This window comes from Arctopsyche grandis, chromosome 10 (assembly GCF_051622035.1).
Source record: "Arctopsyche grandis isolate Sample6627 chromosome 10, ASM5162203v2, whole genome shotgun sequence".
Classification (NCBI taxonomy): domain Eukaryota; kingdom Metazoa; phylum Arthropoda; class Insecta; order Trichoptera; family Hydropsychidae; genus Arctopsyche; species Arctopsyche grandis.
This window is the reverse complement of record NC_135364.1, coordinates 29,137,144-29,163,854: the sequence shown is the minus strand read 5'-3', so window position 1 is coordinate 29,163,854 and position 26,711 is coordinate 29,137,144. Positions and strand designations below refer to the sequence as shown.

Here is a 26,711-nt window from a genome sequence, read left to right as displayed (position 1 = left end):
GTTTTAGTTTTAGTCTGGCATTTTTGACACATTTGAAAAAAAATTGCAATTTACTTCGTAGCAATCAGGAACTTTCAACAAAAACGGTACAGCACTTTATAATTATATTTTTTCAAAGGCTCAGCTCAGCTCTTGCATGTACAGCATACATATATACCATATTTTCAGACTTACATACATACTACAGGTCGATCAGAGTTTGCACTTTTTATTTGATTTTCATTGAAACGGTTCCAACAAATTGGCAACCTTGCCCATTATCTCACAAAATTTTACGTTTGCACAATTTTACAACACATTGGACGAATGCGACAGCAGCAGCACTATTTTTTTCGACCTCTTAAAGATGCGTGCTCTTCACGAAAAAAATCAAGTATTATTATTGTATCAACATGATGAAAATAAAAAAAAAATCACTTAATTTAATAAACCGGAAGTGGGATTTTTTCCTCTTAGAAAGGTCAACAATGTTGTGGCCACTATTCTGTCCACACCCCTGAACGTATCAAGCTGAAAATTTGTATTTGTATTTTTTATGTACTAACTTAGAGCTGATAAGGTTTTCGTCAGAATTCGTAAACCGGAAGTAGTATTTTTTTTTTAACAACATTTAATTATTTTATATTTACCTTTTGAATTATTTTAATCTTCTCAATATTTATTGTGTATAATACTGATAGTGATTTTAAGTAATAGAAAAAAATTGAACAAATTCCGACACCCGGAAGTAGAATTTTTGTCTTGTGCAAGTTTCCATACATTTGCGCTCAAATTTGTATCGAAAATGCTGTCATAGCTATTAGTATTTCATAATGCTGCCGGTATGTGTGAATGTGTCTGTATGGTTCAATATCGAATTTTATTTTGTGACCTTCTAATATTCCTCAAATACATATATAAATTCATGAGTTGGTCACATCCGAATGTTTGAGATTGCGTTCCCTGGATAATAATAAAAGGACTGAAATATAAAAATATATATATGGAAGTATGTATACAGAATAAAAATCCCTTTATTTACTGTTATCAGGCCGGGCCGACGTCTGTTATTTACACAGCGTAACCAGAGCCGGCTCAAGGCAAAAGGCAAAAGGCGAACCTTACAAAACTACGTAAAATTTCAAAGGGGGCTAGGTAGGCAACGGACGTCGTGGTCTTTTTGCCGTTTTGTTTGTCTTTTCATTGTGTATTTTTGTTTTGCCTTCTAAAAAAAAAAGATTGTTGACTTTGTCAATTTCCGCTTCCGCTTTGGCACCTATTACATACATACATATATAATGCGTATAACTAAAGCTCCCATTTAGAGTTGGCGTTGAGTTTTGCTGTGGAACCATTTCTGAATACGTACATGCATAAATTTACCAAAAAAAAAAGAAAATGAGCATAGTGAGTGATTATTTCACGAGACATCCATTAAGATTTGGAAGGAATTACGTCTGAGAAACCGTTGATAAATAAAGGATCAGTCTTCCTTTTGTGTCTGGAGCGTACATATTTATATCTTGCCAGGAAGAAGGCCACCTTCAAAGAAAATCACTGCCAGAATACACCTGTTAATGCGGAATAGTTATCATTATACAAAGGGTGGCGAATAAATTACACCCCGGCCGTTTCCGCCGAAGAGGACCGAAATAAATTCACCCGGAGAACAAACAATGGAATCGTTCCTTTACTACACAGGGTGTCAACGAAAGCTACTATATATCAATATTATATACACATAACACCCATACTTATGCCTTTTGACACACATAACGAGTTCTACATATCAAATATGTACTATTATGATAAACGTTTTGCACGATTTTATGTTTTTTTTTTTATTTCATCCGTTTTGGAATTATCTATTTTGGTCTAAAATAAAGTGAGCCTATATATAGAGTGAAAAAAGAAAAAGTTATAGGCGTTTAAACAATTAAAGTCTGACATAGCGAGAGGGTGGCGAAAAGGGAAAAAACGATCGGAAGAGTGTCGATAAATATGGCAACTTTCTAATAGACGTCACCGAGAACGATAATGGAGTATTTTCAAACGTGTCTATAACGATTATTTTTCACCGTCATAATGGCGGATTTGATTTCCACATACATATATTGATGATCAAACCGAGTAAAATGGCAAAGTTTGAAAACGATCGGATAATAACCCAAATTTTGTCAGACCAAAAAATCGAAAACGAACTAAGAATATAATTGATATATGATTGTATTGTACGGCCTCATACTGTATACTGCGCTACAGTCCTCAATCTATTTAATGGTTTGTGTATTGATAAACTGCAGAAAGTGCAGAATAGAGCAATGCGTGTAATTTTGAATGTGAGGAAACGTAAGAATGTAAGAAGTATGTTAGATTGAAATTGTTGGACATTAGAAATAGTCTTAAAGTAAGCACTTTAAAGTTTATATATAGGCTAGATAAGAATCTATTACCCAAATATTAATTATAAAACGAGAAATAGGAATAAATTAATTATAGGTAGATTTAAGAAAGCCAAAACTGCAGGAGGTGTTTTTCACAGAGGTGTTCAAATGTATAATGCCCTTCCTGAAGGCATTAGAAGTTATAATAACATTGCTGCTTTCTTGAAGTGTGTTAATGGATAACTTTGTGGAAGATGATTTATAATTTTTTGTTGTTATTTTGTTATTTTGTATTATATGTATTAGCAGTTTTGCTATTTGAATAAATAAATAAATAAAGAAGAGGCTAGTAAAAAAAGCGATATATTTTTTATTTTACATAGATATATACCAGAACGGCCTGACAAGTAGACCCCGATGCGCCTTCTTAGACAATTAATTAAAAACATTGCAGCATTTTTATTACATAAATCGCTTAGTATTTCGATTGACTGAAGAACACGAAATTAACAATTAATTAATCTATTGTGACATCTATGGATGTAGACTTGCACATACATTTTTACATATTAACCAGCAGCGTGGTCTAGTGGTGAGTATTGAATTCTTTCTTGCTTGATGTCACGGGTTCGATTGCCACTAAGGGTCTCGTTGTTGGCCAGACCTTGGTTTGTCGAGGTCGATCGTTTCTTATCAGAATTTGCCAATTTTTTTGATTTTCATTGAAACGGTTCCTGTAAAATTGGCTTTTACTTCCCAATTTTCTGTTGCAAGCCTTGATTATATTGCAAGCTTATGAGTTATATCTCAGGTTTCACCAGATTTCTCACCATAGATGTCTCTGTGGTTGTTTATCGAATGTAAAAAATCGTATTGTTACATGAAAAATGTCATCGTATTTATACGATGTAACATGAAACACGGAACATTAAAATTAAAAATATATTATTTACATATAAATATATGTATAACATTACCAAGCGATGCTCGATTATTTATTACACAATTCTATTCATGTAGATTATATGTATGTACATACATATGTATGACTTGAATGAAATTTTCACATATCTTAGACTATTGGCTTTTGAAAATATTCATTTGATATATGTATTATATTATATATACATACAGACGTATATCATATTAAACATTCGCTTTTGGCACTCAGATAATGTGTTCGTGTCCTTAAAGTGAAATATAACCAAGATTACGTTCAGCGAAGCGTGGAGGTAAGAAAGTCTTAATGTCGAATTTCCCAAATGACTTTTGCCCTAAAATTACGCATAAGTAATTAAAGTAAATTACGTATCACGGATTATCAGAATTGATTATCCGAAAGGATTAATTAACTTTTTGAATTGTCGCTGAGATATATTAGTTTATAATTAACCGATTTGATTACGAAGCTCGTCGATTTGATGATTCAAATATAATACGTTCAAAATGAAATATAAATAATCATAGCTTTCACGTCGAATGATAAAAGGTTTTTATCATTCAGAATATTCGTGTTTTTTTTTTAATAATATAATAGAACTAAGGCTTTCTTTATAAATTTGAGTCGGTGAATGGAGATTATTCAAGATTTTCCATAGAAATTTTCACTTGGTTTGTACCTATCGTTGAAAACCGTGATTTCTAGCAGAGATTTGAAATGTACAAGTAATACAGGTATAGAAGCATTTATTAATTCACTGTGCATATAGATTTTTGACTCAAGTTTAATCTCCCTTTAAATTTACAATTACGAAGAATCCTACGGTTGAGTTTTGTGCGGTTTGAAAATAGACTTAATCGAGATTATCATAAATATAACTTTTCGACTTAATCGAATCGTTCCAAATGAATCCAATTACTCAAGCTTTCCGGAAAGATTTTAAGAGTTTAATTAAAATTTGTTTTTGTTTATTTTCTTTGCAGCATTTCAAACCCCAAAGAAGCCAACAAACTGCTGGGTGTAACCGTTAAAGTTAAAAATGCAAAAATTGTCGCATCGACGTCAAGACACGTGCTAAAAATCGACCGATCCCACACGTTCACAAACATCACATGCATTTTTTATACACGATTTATCTAACTTTCTAACACAACTACCACGAGAAAAAAATACCTACATACATACATACTATTAATTATTTAACTTAGTTAACTTAGTTAAGGGCCATGTATTCCAACCACTGTACTCTGTGAGATGACTACTAGATAATTAATTATAAGTATTTTAATGCAATAAAATATTACAATCAATAGGAAGAACATCTGACTATTGATTCCAATTCTCATTTTGAACACAGCGATACTAGATTTTGAGTTAAAGACCGCAAAAGCCAAAATAATGTATAATCTTCGCACTTTTTTAAACGCTCATATCTCGTAAGGAAGAACGAACCAACAAAAATCAATATCATAATTGAATTTCATTATTATTAATAACTGATTTTTTATTATTGATTACACTGTTTGACAAATGATGACTTTTTTTTGGTTCAGAGACGAGATATGACTTTTCTTATAAATTTATGCCCAGTGAACACGAATCTTAAACAAAAATTCGTTTATTTTATCGAGGTAAGCCAGTTATCAATAGAATTTTTGTTGTTAATCCACAAGAATAGCCGAAATATGATTTTTCTAAGTGGAATTTTAGTTAACTCTCATATAAAGACAATTTAATATATTATACCTATTAATTCAATTCAAATTCGAGTAAATACTAGTACGAGCTTTTAGCTCGAAATTTTACCGATTTAAAATTCAGCACACTTCCAATTAACACTTTTAAACGAAATCAAAAAATAGTGTGGCCAGAATACTAAACATTTTTCAATAGAAAAAACTCAATTTAAAATAGTATTAACAGTGGGAAAAAATCCCAAGTAAAAATACGTACTTTTGACTTTTGATTTACACTGGACAAATACTTAGAGAGATTTGAAAGCTGAAAAGTACTACAAATGAAAGATAAAATACTCGACTATAAATTCCAATATTCATTTTGAACAGGAAATTGACAGATTTTGAGACATCGACCGAACAACACCAAGATATAGAAAAATCGCGCGATTTAAAAAACACATATGTATCTCCGAATCTCGAGCCAATCAACATTTTTTATTACCAGATTCGCATTCAATAGACATAGATCTATAAGAAAACTCATATCTCGTCTCTGAACCATTTTTAGTGTCGAACAGTGTTATTTATTATTTATAATGAATTTATTTTTAATAATATAATGTATTATTAATCTGTATTTTTCTGGCTGATATAAATATTTTTATCCTTGATAGGGGGGGGGGGGGGTTGTGTTCGGGGGGTATGTGTCCTAGAATCACACGATGTTATGCCTTATCCATCGTCAAACAGGTCGAGAGCAAAACATTGCCACAGATATTTTAAATTTAATTTGAAACTTCATTCTCAGAAGGCTTTCATTCGACTGACAAATAACAATCACGGAACAAAATACGCTAAAGACTATCATGTATGTACATATAAACACAAATTCTCGAAATGTTAGAAGTTCAATCAAGATCATCGACCTCATGTACGAGATGAGCACCCACCCACACACAACGACCAAAAGTTTGTTCGAATCCACGACAATACATCACCGCATTTGAGACACATCTGAGCGTGCATATCGGATGAGTGGAACGAATCGCTTGTCGCATGTCGGGGATTGGAACATGACGCGAACTGGGGAGGAGCAGAGCGTGTGCAACACTACCCCAAGGGTGTACTACGTACCGGTGTATCGCATAAATAATTCCCGGTGATTCATGTGAATAATACAGGCGATTCGGGGGGGGTGGATGTTCGCCATTATTCGGAGCGCTTTCGCCAGATGTAGGCGAATTTGGCGCGAAAACACGCAAACCTCATTATCAAGACGTAGACTATTATTCAAAGATTCTTCTTATTTTTTTTTATTCTGTCTGCCGATTATATTCTCACGTCGTAATTCAATTTTCAGCGGTGAAATTGCGTATTATATACGGACTGGAGATTATCCGGTCTATCTCCGTCTATGTGTGTACTGTATGTAGTATAGAGCGGCTGAAATCCGATTATAAAAATGGAGGAAATTAAATTTTTTTCTTAATATTCAAAGGCGAGACCTTCTTCTGACTCTGAGGTTAATAAACTATCTGATAAAAGCTGCCGGTCTATAAATTTTCGGCTCGTGAAAATCCATTATGTTCTCTATGTAAAATATATAAGTATTAGCGTTTTGCCCGTTGATATTTCAATGGGTGGTCTCGGAAAAGGAATTGATACATATACGTGGGTAAATAGTACGACAGTGGTTGATATAATATATTTTTGATATTGTTGATATTTGAATATATTTGAATGATGTAACGCGACGTCTTCTAGTCTCTCTATCCCCTCTTATCCTCTCCCCTATCTCTCCCGAGCCGTCCCCATCGTGAACGCGCCCAGAGATCATCCATCTTGTTGTAGAACCGTGGGATGGTTGAGTTTATCATCACTCCCTCCCCTGAGTTCCAACAGTTCGTCTCCTGTATCTTCCACGCAGCTTCCTACCCACGTGTGGGTTAACCAGAAACCTCAACGACAGATATACGACATCCCAGGTCAGTCAATCTGTTCCCTTTACCCCCAGCACGGAACGAACGCACCTGGAAGAACGAACGTATTCCTGTACGCCCATCTGGCCTCCCATCGAGAGAGTTGTATTCCCGCGTAAAATACGTTTATCACAATATATATTTGATATATTGTATATATTTGAATATATTGTTGATATTTTTACGTTATCTGCTATTATTAATTGCCATTGTTTTTTTTATGATTATGTATAAATGTATTTTTGTCTGTGTATATATGTACATACATATATTTATATTTATTTTTCTTTCTCTTTTTTCTTTATAAGACATTCCCTTCTTTGCATTTGAAAGCATATTTAAATTCAAGCAGTGAAAATGAATTTACAACATTTAACTCTATAAATTTAACTCTAGCAACCCAATCTTAAATGAATACGACCAACTTAATTACTTAACCTAACCTATCCTAACCCTTAAATAATACCAACCCTAACAATCTAATCATAAATGAATAAAACCAACCCTGAAAATGTAACTGGTTATGATTTCACTGAAACGTCAGTGAACATACATATATATTTTCACTTGAAATATAATTTCACTGTGACATATATATACTAAATAAATATGATATATTAAAAAAACTCTAGCGGTGTGTTTTCAATATTTTTAGTGTATTTTATTAGCTTGTTTTCAATTTGGTAGCACACCTTTATATATGTAGGTTCACAAAAAAAATAATGTTTTACTATTTTACTATTTTATTATACACGAAACAATCAATGAAAATATAAAACGAAACGGAAACATATATCTAATATATTTCTAAGCGAAATATTACCGAGAAATAAATGACGCAATTAATTTTATGTCTCGCGACACCAACTATTTATTACGCGAAAGCTTTAACGTTTTCACGTCGCTTTTGCCGGTTTAATAACGGAAATAATATACCTACGATAAATATTACATGTATATAATATATATATACATACATACATATATAAAAACACGATAAATCACTTAATCTTACGCCTATAAATTGCGGCGAATGCGCAAATGTGCACACACCCGGCATTAATATGAATTTGTACATATTTATATATATATAAATATTATACGTGGGTATATATTTGACTTCGCCGATACACGAAATATCCACAGGTGGCCAAAACAACCCTGCGGAATGATGAAGGACCTCAAAGTACACTCTAATAAATTACACGTCCGGCCATAACCGTTGTCAGACATCTTTTCGCATGCCGAGATGCCATCTTGTGCTAATTAACCGCGGAATCGGAAGTGGAGATACATACGTATATTATATATGTACATATGTACGTAGGAAGCCACGTGTCATTTTCCCATTTGGAAAAGCGTCGGAAAAGTCAAACGCAAATACAATATGTGTACACGTAGCTCAAGTCACAGGGGGTAGTGCATTGCGCTACAGTCTGGCCTTGTTAAAACAAAACGCTTTTTTATTATAGTTTTTTAACTTAAATATATACTATAAATGCTTTAATACTAAAACTAATTTCTGGGTCAACGCAGCATGCAAATATGCAGGAGAAAATTGATACTAATCAAAGCAATCGGAAACGGTAGAAACAGTTCGATTTACAAGTTTGACGTAATGTATGTATGTATTTGCCGATGACTGTCAAACGAAATCGATGACACAATTCTAAAACTAAAATTCTAAATTCTAAATATGGGGCTATTAAATAAATACAATTAAAATAAATACAATTCTAAATTCTAAAATATGGGGCTGGTTTGGATAACCTCTTTTTTTATACATACTTCGCAAGTATTATTACAAAATGTGTGGCTGCACTTTCTATTTTCAATTTTACTATTTCAGTAACGAAGTTTTGTCAGCTCTAACCTTCGACTGTGGGATAAGAATCTATATACATACATATATAAAATTGAATGTCTCGTATAGGCTCCTAAACCACTCAGTATATTACTTTCAGAATTTGTTTGTATATCCGGGAAGCTTACTGTGAAAAAAAAACGGGAAAAAACCTCTTAATAATAATATTTGTAATTACGATTTTACCAACGCGAAAGTTTGAAGCACCATTGTGTAGTCAGCGAAATGTGTTCGTTGGTAGCCACGTTACCAGTTGGTTTATGACGACACGGCTTTGAAGAGACACGAGTTGAGGTCCAACCATCACTTGAAACGGGAATTGCATCAAAAAAATAAATGGTATTCGGATAGTATTGATTCATTAAGGGAATTAAAAAAAAGGTTTGCCTGCATTAAATGCTTTTTCTTTTATGATTATTTAATATAATATAAGTCGGTAAGGGGGAATATTTTATTTTTATAAATTCTAAAATTGCCCCCCTACCCTAATTAAGGCTCTGAATTAATATTTTCCGAGGGACCGGATTTCTTTGAATATATGCAATAATTTTTTTATTGTGAGAGAACAAAAAGGGATCTAAAAAATCTTGTTCATACAGTGGTGTTTATAAATAGCGGTTTTGTTTTGTGTTAATACCGTTATCGTTGTTTTAGAAGGGGCCTGTCAAAGTTCTTCTGTTCATCTGTCAAATGTGTGACAGCATTTCTGGGAATGTTGTATGAAAGCTACGTACATATTACATGTAGCTTTGTGACATCAACGTGCCTTGAAATGACGTGGCTATAATTTTACTTGTTCTCGTAAGTGATACTGTTCTTATAAATACGTAATGGCAAGTCACATAATATTTGCGTTATCAAAGAGCAATTCGGCTGAATTGAGTTTAGAGTGTAGTTTTGTTCCTGTATTCTCATTTTATCATAGCAAATTGACAACTTTTCAAAATAATATTTTGGCAATACAATGTATAATGGTTAAAGTTTTAATTTATTTTTAAATCACGTATTAATTCCTTTCCGAAATCGCCTATTGAAATGTCAACGGGAAAAATTCGAGTAGATAATAAAATTTAATTGTGTAATTTTATAAATAACTAACTGAACCCGGCATGCGTTGCAATGCCTGCAATTCCCGTTTCTGTTTCCGTTCACGTTCCGTTCTCTTCAATGCCGTGTCATCATAAACCAACTGGTAACGTGGTTACCAACGAACACATTTCTTTGACTACACAATGGCGCTTCGAACTTTGGCGTCGGTAAAATCGTAAGTATGAATTATTGAGAGGTTTTTTCCCCGTTTTTTTTTTCACAATAAGCTTTCCCGGAATGCATACAACAAATCTTGAAAGTTCCATCGTAATCGGTTGAGTGGTTTAGGAGCCTATACGAGACAGACAGACATACAGACAAACAGACATTCAATTTTATATATACATATGTTACAGTGAAAGCATATTTCAAGTGAAAATATATTTTCACTGGTAAAAATATATTTTACTAGTAAAAATATATTTTCAGTAGTAAAAATATATTTTCGCTTGTAAAAATATATTTTCACCAACTCAAGCAGTGAAAATGTATCAAACAATTAATTTACAACGTTTAACTCTATGTATAAATTTAACCACAACAACCCAATCTTAAATGAATAGGGCAAACTATTAATTAACCTAACCCTTCCTAGCTTCTAAGCCCACTTTAAAGGTCACGGAATTTGACCCTTAAAGCCCTCAACATGAGGCCACCACCCCCCCAACGAATACAGTCCAAGAGACCCTTTCGTCGGAGAACGAGACGGTTGTTCATGAATATCGCACAAGAACAACCGCACAATCACTGTTCTAATAAAAAAACCACACTGTAAATAACCAAATACAAAATTAACAACAACGCATGAACACATAAAGCGCGCATGCGTTAACCTTTAACCCTTCCTAGCCCTTAAATAATACCAATCCTAACAATCTAATCTTAAATGAATAAAACCATCCCTGAAAATGTAACTGTTTATGATTTCACTGAAATGTCAGTGAAAATATATTTTCACTTGAAATATTTTATTTTTATTTATTTTATTTATACCAGGAAGGCCTAACAGGTAAACCCAATGCACCTTCAATTTCACTGTGACATATGTATATGTATGTATATATAGATTGGAATTGATCAAAGTTTTAAATAAATAAAGAAACTAAAGCTGAGCATTCTGTTTATTTATTTAATGAAATACTTAAATGAAATAGGAAAATTGTAAAATTGAAAAAAAATATATACATATATACACTGAAAATACGGATCTGTAGTCGCAATGTTCATATATCGTTCAATAGTGTGAATACAAAAGGAAATTAGTCGAATTCTGTTTGCCATTGATAGTCGGGATTGAAAATGAAAATGTTTCTTTTTTTTTTTTGTCATTGGGGGTGGTTTTGGGCGAGTGCATGCGTTTGATGTAGCGTTTGCCCGGTAGCTGTGTTTGGGGAACGGTTTCTACGTGTGTTTTATATCAGCAGTGAAAAACAAGAAGAAAAAAATGGCAAAAAATACAGGCGTCTGTACCGTGCTTAATAATGTAGTAGTGAACATTTTCGTGGGATTTTATCTCTCATGGTTTTCGTCCTTTTTGACGCGTTAACGCAACGCTGCTCTACGCCTGGGTTTGTTTCGATGAGCAAAAACGGAATGTAGCGCAAATAAAAGGTTAAATTCCGACTGTAAAAAGTAGATAAAAAACGAAATACGATTCAATGAAATTTTACGCGTGAAAAAATTCCCTTGTAGCAATATTTGTTATGATATGAATTGCTCAGTTGAAAAAACATTGCGATTGATATTTCTAAAATTCTGATTATTGACCTTTTCGCCTCTTTTGCCAATAGTTGCATGCCACAGTTTTATACATACATGTATGTATATCAATTCGTTTATGTTGAATATATTTATTTATGTTTAAGTTTGGACTATTGTGGCATTACAGGATGCGTCAGAATGATCGAAAAAATACAGAGAGATGAGAAAAACGAAAATATGTATATAGATACATATGTATATACACAGACAAATTACACATTTATACATAATCATAAAAAAACAATAGCATTATAATAATAGCAGATTAAGTAAAAATATAAAATAATAAAATACAAAATAGAAATGTCTTGCACCTATATATAGAAATGCCAGCACCAATATATAAAAACTAGCCGTAAATAATATACGAAACATCCCTGCGAGGCCCAAATGGAAGAGAGAAGATCAAAATTCCACTCATAAATCACATTAAATTATGAAAACTGTTATGAGCGCAGGCTACTAGATAAATAGGTTAAAATAATCTCCAATAACCTACGCTTACTGAGGTGGAAAATTATGCATTTAGGTTCAGCAGCAACGACTTCATTGATAATTTGGTTTTTGTTATTGTAAGAGTATTCAAAATTCACTATGTACATACATATTATAATCGTAAAAATAATTCCATGCAATTAATGAAAGTACCCCATTTTTATTTATAGACATCTCCTCCGTAATGTTCTTTGAATGATTTTCGAACATTCAAAGAACATTACGGAACATTTGTATGTATTCTGCAACTCATATAAAAGTAACTCAAGAAAATTTTGTTTAATTAATTAGTAAAAGCTTACACAACGACACGTGTTCGAGACGCTTTACACTATGTATGTTTGTATATGTATATATATATATATATATATATATATATATATATATATATATATATATACATATATACTATATATATACATATGCTTTTTTACAAGGTATGCTAGGCTTTGACTCACTATCTTCGAGAAGAATTATTGCCATTTCAAAATATTTCTTTGGAGTATTAAGAGGGCTGGACAGCAGCGCCTTGTCCATACAAACGTGCTATACTTCTCCCTTCCTCAATTATGGCACTAGAGAAATTATTTTTTAATATGCTATGGATATCCACCATTGGGGTGCATCTATCGTTTTATTTTTTTGATTAATTATTTTTTAAAGGAGCTAGGAGCCGCCAAACATCTATAAAATCGCCTCTTTTTTACACCCACGAAACGAGTCCAGTGTGCTTATTTAACGGTCGATTTTAAAAAAAATACGCCGATAGATGCACAGAAAGTATCTTTCTCATACTGATGATGAAATTTTTTTAAAAATTGGTCCAGTTTTGGAGGAGAAAATAGGAGAATACGAAGCCTCGATTTTGTCAATTTAAAATACGTTTTATCTGGTCGAAGCGCAACTGTCGCATTCACTCAATATATACATACACTCAATATATATATCGAAGAAAGGAACGGTAACAAAATTAAGGTTTCGGGTGTACAACCCTCTTAAAGGGAAGTATTGATAACCCTTCGATTTTATTGGAACTTTAATTTTGGGCGCCTGAATGCGGTAAAGCTTTGCGTCATCGTTTACTTTTCCAACCTATTCCTGCGAAAACGTCTGCTTTCAATAACTCGTCTCTTGTAAAGGCTATCCGGTTCCTTAATGTGATAGATGAACATTTGGACCTGTTCAATTGTCATGTTGATGAACTTGTCAGTTTCATGAGTGATTGGTAATTTTTATTGTTATTTTATTTTTTTGTAAGACTGGTGTGACACTTTGGGGCAACCTGTCAGGTAACATTGGTCACAATATTGTTATTATTATTATAAAAATAATAAATATATGTATGTATGCCAGATTGCACGTCAATATAGAGCTTTCAACGCTCAATAAAATCGTTGTAAAAGGTGTTGGAGTCAACTATACAATACTCATACTTCACAATACACTCGTACTCTATGTACATATGTATGATGTATATATCGAATATACTCTTATATAGGCATTTTCAAGCGAATTCTGAAGCTTTTCACGTACCCATGAGTGGGTACACACTCCCACGCACAACTGTACAAACACGCATAAAATATTCAAACGGTAGTTTCGATATACATACATAGGTGCGGGGCGTGTATAGGCGCTTTTACTCCAAACACTTAAACAAACACTAGGAAATCTCACGCGCTTCCGCGTTTAACCCTTTGAGAGTGAGTCTATAATATTTATCACCTGTCTTTCTAAATATAATAAAATATCTACATATGTGTATATTGGTATAACAGAACGATATCATTTACGAAAAGGGGGGTGGGGGGATTGATAAAGTTAGCAAATAATGTATCAAATTGAATTATCTAATATATAATTTCGAAAGAGACTTTGTATATAACTTTATATGTAACATTGGTTGGTTGGTTGGAAACAACAACTTTTTTTTTTGATTCATAGGCGCCGATTCGATTTTTTTTCGATTCAAAGTATTCAAAGGCCCCGGGGGCGAAGTCCCCGGAGGCGGAAGCCTAGGGGGCGAAGTTCCTGGAGGCGAAGTCCCTGGGGGCGAGGACGCCAGGGGGGCCCTCGGATTCTGGTATACATATAATTTCGAAAGAGACTTATATATGTTTGTTTGTTCGTGACAGTCAATTTAATAAAAAAACAAATGAATATTCAAATAAATTTATATAAAATGAAACTATTCAAATAAATTTAGTAAAATGTGTACTATTAGAATAGTGATGTTTAATCGGTTTATATATTACAAATACCGAGCGAAGCCGTGTAAAACCACTAGAGTGCTATATTTTGCAAAATGCTTAGTTTAACTTATAATATTTACCATACGATGCCTAAGCCCTTTCGACATTTTTATTTGATTCGACAAAACGTTTCAGCTTTCGTTTCAGTCGGCTTCAGAATCCATCACAAAGAAAGCTAACTTAGATTTTGCTTATCTTTTCAAGTGCTCTCTCTGACGATATGCTTAAATTATTGTATCTTGTTTACTGTTTCAACTTTTATTTCTTATGACTTACAAAAATAGAGTTTTCAATCTTTGTGATTATTTTTTAATTATGTACGAATATTCGAATAATCCATAGAAAATTCGTAAAATATTCATTTATAATTATTATTAAACTAGTGAATAGCCCGATGAAATATCATCGCATGGGTATAAAATTATTATATACTCGTATAAAACTAAAAAAAAAATCCGGAACCGGAACCGTTATTTTTGTAGACTCTCATAGATAGTTTTCAATTCTTTATTTGTAATAATTTTCAATTCTTAAAGTTAACGTTAACAAAATGTAATATTTTCCGATTATACACAAACGGTAACACTGTTCGACACGAAAAATGTTACGGAGACGAGATATGACTTTTCTTATAGATCTATGCCCAGTGAACACGAATCTGGTAATAAAAAGTGTTGATTGGCTCGAGATTCGGAGATATATGTGTTTTTTAAATCGCGCGATTTTTCTATATCTTGGTGTTGTTCGGTCTATTTCTCAAAATCTGTTAATTTCCTGTTAAAAATGAATATTGGAATCTACAGTCGGGTACTTTATCTTTTATTTGTAGTACTTTTCAGCTTTCAAATCTCTCTAAGTAGTCGTCCAGTTCAAATCAAAAGTCAAAATTACGTATTTTCACTTGGGATTTTTTCCCACTGTTAATACTATATTATATTGAGTATTTTCTATTGAAACATGTTTATTAGGATAGTGTTCTGGCCAAACTATTTTTTGATTTCGTTTAAAAGGGGTAATTGGATGTGTGGTGAATTTTAAACCGGTTAATTTTCGAGCAAAAATTTTGTAACAATCGTAAATAGTATACCTAGCGACAATCTTTATATAATATTTGCCAAAAGTCTCTCGTACATACCCACTGTAAATTTGCTATTTATGTTCTCGGAAATACGACAAAAACGTTTAGCGTTTTTTAATCTACTATATAAATTCGAAAGAGATTTTTGTATGTTTATTTGTTTGGTTCGTAGAATCCATGACGTTCAATTTAATAAAAAAACAAATGAATATTGAAATAAATTTAAATAAAATAAAACTTTTCATATAAATTTAAATGAAATCTAACTATTCAAATAAGCTAAGCCGGGTAAAACCATTAGTATTTTATAAAATTCAAAAAGTAATTAATGATGTATTAAAATAATTATAATTAACCAATAATATTTTACAGACAATGTGTTGATTTTTTGCACTAATTGTTCAAATAAATCAATACTGGTGAAGTCGAAAAAAAATACGAATACCTACTATTTTATTCGATATTCGAATGTTCAAAAACTACGAATAATTGAGAACCCTACTTACGAAGTGCTCACAAAATCTATCTAAATGAAAATTGTACTTATTATCTGGATCTGGAATTTCTCGGGTTACCTAAAATTGAACAGCCCTGGCCTATTCTACAATGGTTTTTTAATTTTTTTATTCCTTTTTCCGAGAAAATCTTATTCCGAGCAATTGAAATTCAAGCAACTCATATTTCGAGCAATTGATTTTTAGCGATTCGTTCTCGAGCAATTTATTTCGACCTAGAAGTATTTTCGCTATCGCACTGTCTCTATAAACATCTGTAACAGTCTTAAGAATATATAGTTTTATTTTTAAGAATTTAATTTAAATGAACACTTCAAATTCAGCTGTATTTAATTTACCTAAATAGCACCACATGTGTATACATAAGTAATGTTGCAAACAAGCATTCTGTTTAACCCTCCCTCACCGAGGTGGGGTATGCAAGTGCCCCAATTTTTACGATTTTCGTAATAACTATGTGGTTTTCAAAGCTATACACCCTATATTTCTTGTATTCGTCGAATGAACTACAAGAAATTTATTTTTATAGATTTTGTATGATTTTTAAAGGGGTACATCGTAAAAAAATAAATTTCTACGTTCCAAAGTATGATTTAAAGGCGGTAGCGATAAGTCATGTTTTTGACTGTTCGCTTGCATATTCTTGTCGATCGATGAATCAATGCGAGAGAAAGAGACAGCTATATTTTCGTAAGCTATTGTTTTCGTCGCTTTTGGCACGTGGCTATTGAGTCATGCAGTCGCCTGTTGGCCTAATCTATGTGCGTTTGCATATCGATGCTTGTCGTTATTTTTTAATACAAAAATAGTCAAAAACATGCTATAGGACTAAAACTTTTTTATGTTGATGTGTATAAAATGATTAATAAGATATATATTGAACGCATTTGTATTGAGAAAAGCTGTATTTTGATTGAAAAATACTGGGGTCTTACTTGACCCTGGTTCGGGACACTCTTTCGATCTCGACGCTCCGTCCTTCAAAGGTTAATATTTTTATTATTATTTTACATACATATATTATATATACCAAGAAGGCTTGACAGGAAGACTCCAATGCGCCTTCCTAGACAATTAATTACAAACAATGCAGCATTTTTACTAGCCTCTTATTAGCTCACTTTCGATTTTTTCGTCTGACGAAATTTGGGTTCTTATCCGATCGTTTTCAAACTTTGCCATTTTGCTCGGTTTGGTCATCAATATATTTGGAAATCAAATTCGCCATTACGATGGTGAAAAATAATCTTTATAAGTTTATATATTTTTATTTTTAAGAATTTAATTTAAACGATCATTTCAAATTCTGCTGAATCTCTATGGTCGTAGCTGCAAAGGTTATTTAATTTATTTACATAACACCACATGTGTATACATAAGTAATGTTGCAAACAAGCATTATGTTTAAGAACGATAAGCATTTTCTAAGAAATTTTTGAGCACGTACGTACGTTTATTATTTATATAAAATCTTACTCTTTTTGCGGTGTCATTTCGGGATCTTCGGGATTTCTCAGCCGCAGATTGTTTCTGATGTCCTCAGTCTGGTTTACTTTTCTGCTTTCGGATAAAGAAGCCGGTAGAAGCATGGCAATCTCTGGAACGATAAACGAAAACATATATATTTATATATAAAAGGTTGTATGTATGTATGTATGTATAAAGAGGGGGTCAATATTTGGTTAGCATCGAAGGAAAGACGATCTCTAATTATAAGAAGACAAACAAAACTGTGCGAGCTCTCGAGATTTAAGCCTTAAACGTTTCGATAGGTTCCAACCGACAAACTTCAGCTTTAAATTAGTTCGCTCTTGAATAAATGTTGTACTCGATATATTATACTGAATACTTGCCAGATAAAGCGTTAGCGAGAGTGTGTGTAGTTTGCGATTCATTAAATTATACACACTGTGGAAAATATTTGCGAAATTTAATTCGAAGCTCATATATTTTAAAGCGCTGCTGCTCCTTTGGTTTAGAGCTCGAGGCGAATTTGCACTTGGTTGTATGCAATTTTCGCAACAATTAAACGGGTCTGTATTAAATCTTGCCTCGGGGACGACCGACGACATTACACGTTATCTAAATTAATTCTGAATACACCGTTGACGCGTTTATTGAGATTTGTGTTGGCTGTTTAGCTCTAGAATTCGCATCCAATTTGTATTGAATAACAATAACGTTGCTGTGTGTGTATTAGTATATTGGACGGTGAACAATCTGTATTAATCGGGGCTTTGAATGTTCAGGAAGATATCGTGCAATATTTGATTATTTCTATTTATAGACAATGTGCTTATATACTATGAATTAAACTAATTTGTTCTGTGTAATAAATTTCATATTTGTTATGATTTTGTGTGCGTACTTTAGATTTTAGTGCTGTAATATGTACATACGTCAGAGTTTAGAGTCAGCAACTATATAAAAGGCTTGTCGTAACTTTACTATAAAAATTTGCTAATAAATTTTACCTCGTCTCTTTCAGACTTTGTATATCTTGTTGGGGTAAACTTGAACTGTTTTTATGTATTTTTTTGATAACAAATTAAAAGATTCCATACCTCGGCATTTGTTTCGTTGTTAATTTACTACAATGAGACTTGTTAAAATTACAAATTACTCTTAAAAGTTTACGAGATTGTCTGTGAAGTTTAAAGAAGTACATAATTCAAAAAGTTTCACATTATATTACTTCAATATGTATGTATATGTAAAAAAAAAGAGTTGCGCATTCTTTAATAATTTCTTTAGCAATTTGCGATGGAGTATGCTATATAAATACATATTTTATTTCATTTTTACATAGATATATACCAGGAAGGCTTGACAGGAAGACCCCAATGCGCCTTCCTGGACGATTCATTACAAACAATGCAGCATTTTATTATCATATAAATCACTGTATTTCCAGAAGCTGAAGAACACGAAATAACAATTAATTAATTATTTACAGAATTAATCCATTGAGACATCTATAGATTTAGATTTTGTACATAATTTTTACAAATTATACACACAATAAATACAGAAGATATGTGACAACAGGAAAGATGATTTTTTGCCAATTTTGAGGGACAATTTCAACAATGATCAGATAAAATTGGCAAACTCTGATAAGAAACGATCGATTTGGAGTCACAAATACCCCTAAATCTAACCAACAGTATGGCGGATCGAACCCACTGATCACTTGGTGCTAAACATATACGCTACCATTAAGCCATACTGCTGCCAATATATAGATAGCACCAGTGGTGTCACCCTAATAGTTTCCATGGGTTTCCGGAAACCCATTGCTAGAAATTCATAAAATCTAAAAATTCATGTAATTTTTGTCAAAAATTGTTTTCAACGGTTACAACTTTGAAAAGGTCGCAGTCGATTACATAGCAGGTAAAGAGAAATGACCTTATTTCCGTTATGCACAAGCAAAATTAAATGTTAGCCGTTCAATGTGTCTGTAGTCTGCACTCGGAATCATCTTTGTAGTAAAATTCATAATTTATATATAATATTATCTAAATATTTTAAATGAATCAATTAATTAATTAATTTAAAATACTAATATTTTAGAGTATTTTATAGAAGTATATTTGCATGTTTTTATGCTTCTAAAGATTCTTTTATACTGGGTATGATTTAATGTTTTTAAAATTCTTTTTACTTAAGTTTTGAAATTATAAAATTTCAAGCTCTTTGAAAGACTGCGAACACTTAGGTACTTGAAGAGTGTCAAAAATTAAAATTAGTAACGTAAAAAAATCAAATTATGTACACCATTGAATTCAAATTTGGCAGCCAGTGGTAGTACAAATAATCATTTGAAATATTATTACATACATTCAAGTAATCATATATATAACGACGGTAATCTGTGTGTGTGTGGGTGTGTGTGTGGGTGTGTGGGTGTGTGTGTGTGTCCTAACTCTCGCCGAACATAATGAACGAATCGATAATAATCGATTAATTCATTTTTCGACGAGACGACTTTGTCGCGACTCGAACCGATCACCCCAAATAGCCTGAATATGGGTCTAAATGAGCTAATGGTCTCGGACATCGTGCCAAATCCAATTTTTCATTTCGCCTTTTTTTTTTAAACATTAATTGAAATATTCCTTCTCGCCATATAAAAATACGTAATTTTAATAATTTCATTTAGCGAAGTTTTGAACCATTTTTTTTTCTTTTCATATAAAACAATTAAATATATATTTTTAATTGAAATTATTGAAATTGAAATTAATTTATATTTTAGCGATATTTGAAAAAATAAAATCAATTCCAGGACGCCGACTCGAACCTACCCCCATCGCGCCCAGATCAATATACACTGACCAGTACACCATGATACGGATATAAAGGCTGCTCTAAATAACGTTAATATTCAATAATCGTACAGAACGTATGGACAACCAATCAAAACGGAGTCATATCTTCGGTAGTTGTCGGAAGAAGTCGGAAGTAGTCGGGTGTCATGGATCGAGTGAATCGATTTCGATTTGCAGTATCGCTCGGGGCGATAGCTAATAATAATAGAAAAAAATAGGTCTTTAAATAAATAATTGAAAACTCTCTATGGGAGTCTGCGTATTTTTAAGAATTGTAAATTATTACAAATAAAGAATTGAAAACTATCTATGAGAGTCTACGAAAATAACGGTTCCGGTTCCGGATTTTTTTTTTTAGTTTTATACGAGTATATAATAATTTTATACCCATGCGATGATGTTTCATCGGGCTATTCACTAGTATAATATATGCATGTATAACAAAAAAAAGTCACTATTACGTAAGAATTGAAATTTATATTTATTTTAATTTAATAATGCATATAAATTAAGAAAAAAATTGGAAACCCGTTGTAGCTATTTGAAGCTTTAAAAGCTTTTTTTTTAGCTGAAGAAAAATAACAAAAAACCTTATTAGATTTTTTCACTAATCCTCTCAGTGAAGTCTATCTTTGGTTTCTTCATTGTAATTGTAGCACTTTTCATTTATGTACATACGTTAAAAATAGAAGGGAAAAAAAATCAATTATAGATATTCTAAATAGTAACACTACGAATGAAAATATATCTATAGAAAATTCAAAAATCTGATTTTTTTTGGGGGGGGGGCGGTTTGATTTGCATGGAATCTGACAACCCTACTCACTTGGCAACAATATGACGCCTAAAGCCACTTGTTTATATTATTATAACTAGAGGTAGGACCGGAAGCGTGATTTTTCCAGGAAACAGGGCAAACTACAAAGCTAGAGAGCATAAAAAAAGGTTCATCATAAAAATGAACAAAGCACGGTGAACAATGAGCAATGAACTGCGCAAAGTTGGTCCACTCTTTAATAATAACATTTCTCTGGTTGTGGCGATCCGGTGAGTAAACAATGTCTCCCGACAACCAGATCCTACCAGATCAAGAATACGGATACCACTCATACATCCACCTTCAAGTTAATCAACACCTTTAACCACCCGTTAATTTGGAAACGTAAGGAATTAAACGCAAAAATGACACGGCGACGTTTAATTAAAGTCGCCGAATTGTGAGCGGAACAAACGTTCCAAGTCCATTATTCAAGGAGCGAGACAACGAACGTTCCAAGATCCGTGCACCGACTAATCAATGTCTCCCGCCGCGTGAAATCTGCAATAACCCCACCCCACCCACCCCCATCTCCCGGGAAATTACATCCCAGAAATTCACGGGGGACGGCCTTGGTGTAAATGGGAGGTGGATGGGGGTGGGGGTGGGTGGGGAGACCAGTTGATAATTAACGGTCGGCTGATTGATTGGACCGGTGGATCGGACCGGTCGGCCGATTCCGGATTTATTGCGACGCCGACTAATTGCGGATGATGCCCGGAGACCGGAAGTTGCGTGAGTTATGGTCTCCAGGTCGTCGTGGGAGAAGGCGGGAAATTTGAAAAACCGACCGCAATTTTCGCACGCCGAGTTAATTCGCGCGAGGTGAACTCGGCTGGGGTTGAGTGGGTGGAGGGGTGGGGGGATGTCATTCAACGGGGGACGAATTCGTGCGAATTAATTCATTAATTAAATTCGACTTTAAAAAACGTGTCCTTCGACTTTGAACGGGAATGTATAGGCTTTTTAATGGGTGTTGTTCGCTTTTGAAATTTTCATTAAGGGTAGGTTAATTAAAAAGAAAATAATCAGTTGAATATTTTACTTCTTTAGTCTGAGAAACGAGTTGGGTATGTAAAGTAATTACTTATTAATTAAAGTGGGGGGGGGGGCGTATATTTATTTAAAAAATTGAAAATAATAATAATAAATAAGAAAAATAAAAATAAAATTTTTGCTATAGTCGATTCGGTGTAGCATGAGCATGCTGTCGCATTCGTGCAATGTATTGTAAGGACGTAAAATAATTTCTTTATTTTTTTTTTAATTATTTCTTATTTAACTACATATATAATATTATTACAATATAATTCAATGCAAGGTCTTTAATATTATTGTAAGTTTTGTTGTCCATAAGATGACAATTGACAATTACTTTCGTCGTCTAAAAATTGACATTTCCATTAATAATTAGCCAGCAGTTTGGCTTAGTGGTAGCGTATATATTTAGCACCACTGAGGTCAAAGGTTCGAGTCCTCGCCACTGCTGGTTAGATTTGGGGGTATTGTGACTCCAAATCGATCGTTTCTCTATCAGAGTTTGCCAATTTTATCTGATCATTGTTGAAATGGTCCCTCAAAATTGGCAAAAAATCATCTTTCCTGTTGTCACAAATCTTCTGAAACGGTTCCTGAAAATTGGTATTAGATCTAATCCTATTGTCACAAAAATCTGCCTATGTATAATTTGTAATAATTATACACAGTAATCTGAAATCTATAGATATCTCTATAGACATCTCTATAATTTCGTATTTATTATATGTATAAAAATTGTATACAAAAAAAAAATCTAAAAATAATCCATAGATGTCTCTATGATTATTATTTCTGATTAATTGTTATATGCTATATATTCTGATTGTATATGTATGTATTACTGTATTTCTGATTTCTGATTGTTTATGTATTCTGTATTTCGTTAACGTACACCCGTTGCATTGGAGCAAACCTGTAATGGCGAGTGTATATTGATTTGTAACAATAAAATAATTACTCAAATTAAATTTAACTTAATTTTTTCAATTGATAATTAAAACACATTTTAAAACTCGAATTAATCCATATCCCCCTAATTTTAATAAGTCAAATTACTACAGCCCTTTAAAAATTCATTCAGTGGGCAGATTAGACTTTAAATAAATTGAAACTTAATATAAATTGAAATTTAATATAAATTGAAATTTAATATAAATTGAAATTTAATATAAATTGAAATTTAATATAAATTGAAATTTAATATAAATTGAAATTTAATATAAATTGAAATTTAATATAAATTGAAATTTAATATAAATTGAAATTTAATATAAATTGAAATTTAATATAAACTGAAATTTAATATAAATTGAAATTTAATATAAATTGAAATTTTAAATAAATTGAGTTAATATAAAAAATATATACGTATTCCATAAATCTAATGTAATGTATATGTATGTAAGGGTTGTTCATCACTTCGATACGTATGAATTTTATGTTTGTCTGTCTGTCTGTCACGTATTCGTTCCTATACCATTCAACCGATTGCGATGAAACTTACATGGGTTATTGTGTGTACGCCCGCGGTGGTTTCTGTAAAAATATCAACCGAAAACGGGAACGCAATAATTGCAACATTGCAACGCAATAATTTCAAATGTGTTCACGTCGCCACCTGCGATGTTAGGGTAAAATAAACAAACAATTGAATAATTTAAAACGTGTCCGCCGCCTGCTTTTTTCCGAAAAATTATCATTACTGTAATTTAATTTGATTATTAAGTATCAATTTGAAACTGAAACATTCACCTATCGAAACACATCGAGAAACGGGAACAGGAACGGGAATTGCATGCGGTATTGTGGCATTGCAACCAGAGAAATTTTATAATAATAGAAGAGGCTTTATGCATCATATTGTTGTCAAGCGAGGAATGTCAACAGACTTTTTCAAATAATTTTGGCGTCGTATTTGATGCTTGATAAAAACTTCTCTGTTTGTTTATATTACTCACAAGATGAGCAAATGCATAGTTAAAAATTGCACATTGCATTCAAAAACACACGATAAACAACATGGGATACATTTTTATAAGTAAATTGATCATTTAAGTAATATATTATTCAATTAAAATCGTAGTTTGACAGTTTTTAAAAGTGTCATGGTGATCGCCCGCATTCTACATAAAATTTCAGGGGTGACACCAGAGAAATTTAAAAAATTATTTTTAAATAAATGTAAAAACATTTCTCTTGTTGGCGCCGATTACTCAATTATTTAAGTTTAATTAATATAAACATCGTTAATTTTATATTATACACATATTTTTGTTGAAACTATACATTACACGTTAATTTAAGAGTTCCCAAGGACAGACAAATACAAAAAGTGGATAAAAATAATCCACCAACTGAGAAAAGAAACGGATTAGCCACCAACGCCCAACACCACCATATACTCAAATTGTAAATAAATCTATATCAAAATAAAACTTTTATTTCTGTAGTGAATATGTGATGGCCCTGATTACATTCCATGCGTTGTAGCGTAGTTATGGAGACGTACCGCGTATTATTGACACAATTTATTTATTCGTAAAGGCAATTCATTTCTCTTCATTTTCAAGGCCGGGTTTCTGATAGTGTAAAATAAGATATGACAATTCATTTCATTCAAAAAGTAAAAAAATTGAACCATTATACATATGGGTATATTGAAGCTAAAATAATCAAATAATTGAAAAAATAATACTATCATCATTTTTCATACATTTGATCCCTTACAACGACTTTTATATGTATGTATGTATGTACATATATTCTTATAATTACACTTATAAGATGAAAATTGATTTAATCACTTCTTTCTCCTGTTTTAATTAGATCGAGCAACCCGATACCGATAGGAAACCTCACAAAATGTCGAACACGAGAACACGTCGATGTTAAACGGAATTTGATTGTTTCGGAACACGTACTGCGAATAATTGGCAAAACAAAGGATATCACTATGTATACCTTGTTTCGAGAATACCGCGAAACACACATCAAACGGGGTACTCTTTTCATAGGTTAAAATTCATTTCCCGGAACCGATCTACATACACATGTACGTGTACAATATGTGTATATATACATACATATGTACATATGTATATCTCGATATGTGATGTATCAATTGGGATTTTCGTCGCGGGGATCTTTCGATCCTTTCGATTCTCACCTGCTCCTTGTCAACGCTGTCAACGGAAGGCCAGATTGACAGATTTTACCCTAGCAGGTATGTACATTAAATGTCCAGCTATTTATGTATGTATATCTGTCAACAGTGTTCAATCGAGACCTTACAAATACCAAAAACTAGCGTGAGTTGCACATGTGTATTTTTTTTCTTTCATATATGTCATATGTAGGTAAAATGTATGCTTGCAATGATTAACGAATTCAGACTAGCCAAATTTGCCAAAGGGGGGGTATGCCGATTTCACAACAATTAAATTAGGTAAATTGGAAAACTCTAGCAGAACATGTTGGATCTGGATTTAATAACCATCTACGCAAAAAATTGAGGCTGAGAAAAAAATGAATCCACCTCTACAGATATTTTATATATATCAGGAAGGCCTATCAGGCGTCAAAATTAATATTATATATTATATTAATTGCTGAATATCGAGATACTGAAACACTCTATAAAGAAACTAAAGAAACATCTACGGATTTAAGCTTGTACATAAATTTTATTGCACATATGTAAATCATATAAATTAGTGGTGGCATAGTGAGTAAGGTAAACGGACTACCAGTCATATGTGAACCAGTCAACACGTGATCACTGGTTACACTAAAACTGGTCACGAGAAAACTGGTCACACCCTTAAACTGGTCACGAGAAAACTGATCATACCCTAAAATCGGTCACGAGAAAACTGGTTGATCGATTTTAGGGTGTGACCAGTTTTAGTGTGACGGATGATCACGTGTGACCGATCTGGAGCGACCGGTTGTCCTGTGACCGGTTCACATTTGACTAGTAATCGCCGAACCGTGAGTAGGATGGTTTTAGCCAATTTGATGGAGGAACTGCCCCAACAATGAAATCAGATAAATTGGCAAAGTTTAATAGAAAACGATTGACTTGTTTTCGTTTGACCACGAGCATTAAAGATCATACTCATACGATATATATTCTTTTCGATCGCACTCGAAATTTTTATCTCTAGCTGAACCCGGCATGCGTTGCAATGCTATAATAACGCATTCCCGATCCCGTTCCCGTATGTAATGTTGGTTGATTTCGAAAGAGACTTTGTAACTATGTAAGTATGTAATGTTGGTTGGTAGCATCGAAAATAAATCAAAGTTTCTATGACGATTCGATATGGCTTCGAATCGATATATATTTTTTTTCGATTCAAATAAATTTAATGAAAACACAAATGAATATTTACGATTAGATTCGCCATGTTTAAGCTGTTTATATTACAAATACTGAGAGAAGCCAGGTAAAAAATCTAGTATATATATATATATATATATATATATATATATATATATATATATA

General features: G+C 32.6%; 1 protein-coding gene across 1 annotated transcript in view; it reads right to left on the bottom strand.

The window, feature by feature from the left end:
* vex (somatomedin B and thrombospondin type 1 domain containing protein vexed) overlaps positions 1–26,711 on the bottom strand; it is a 188,962-nt gene that overhangs the window by 21,490 nt on the left and 140,761 nt on the right. Inside the window, exon 4 of the mRNA XM_077439715.1 lies at positions 17,492–17,612. Within this exon, the coding sequence (XP_077295841.1) occupies positions 17,492–17,612 (121 nt within the window). The remainder of the gene's footprint in view (positions 1–17,491; positions 17,613–26,711) is intronic.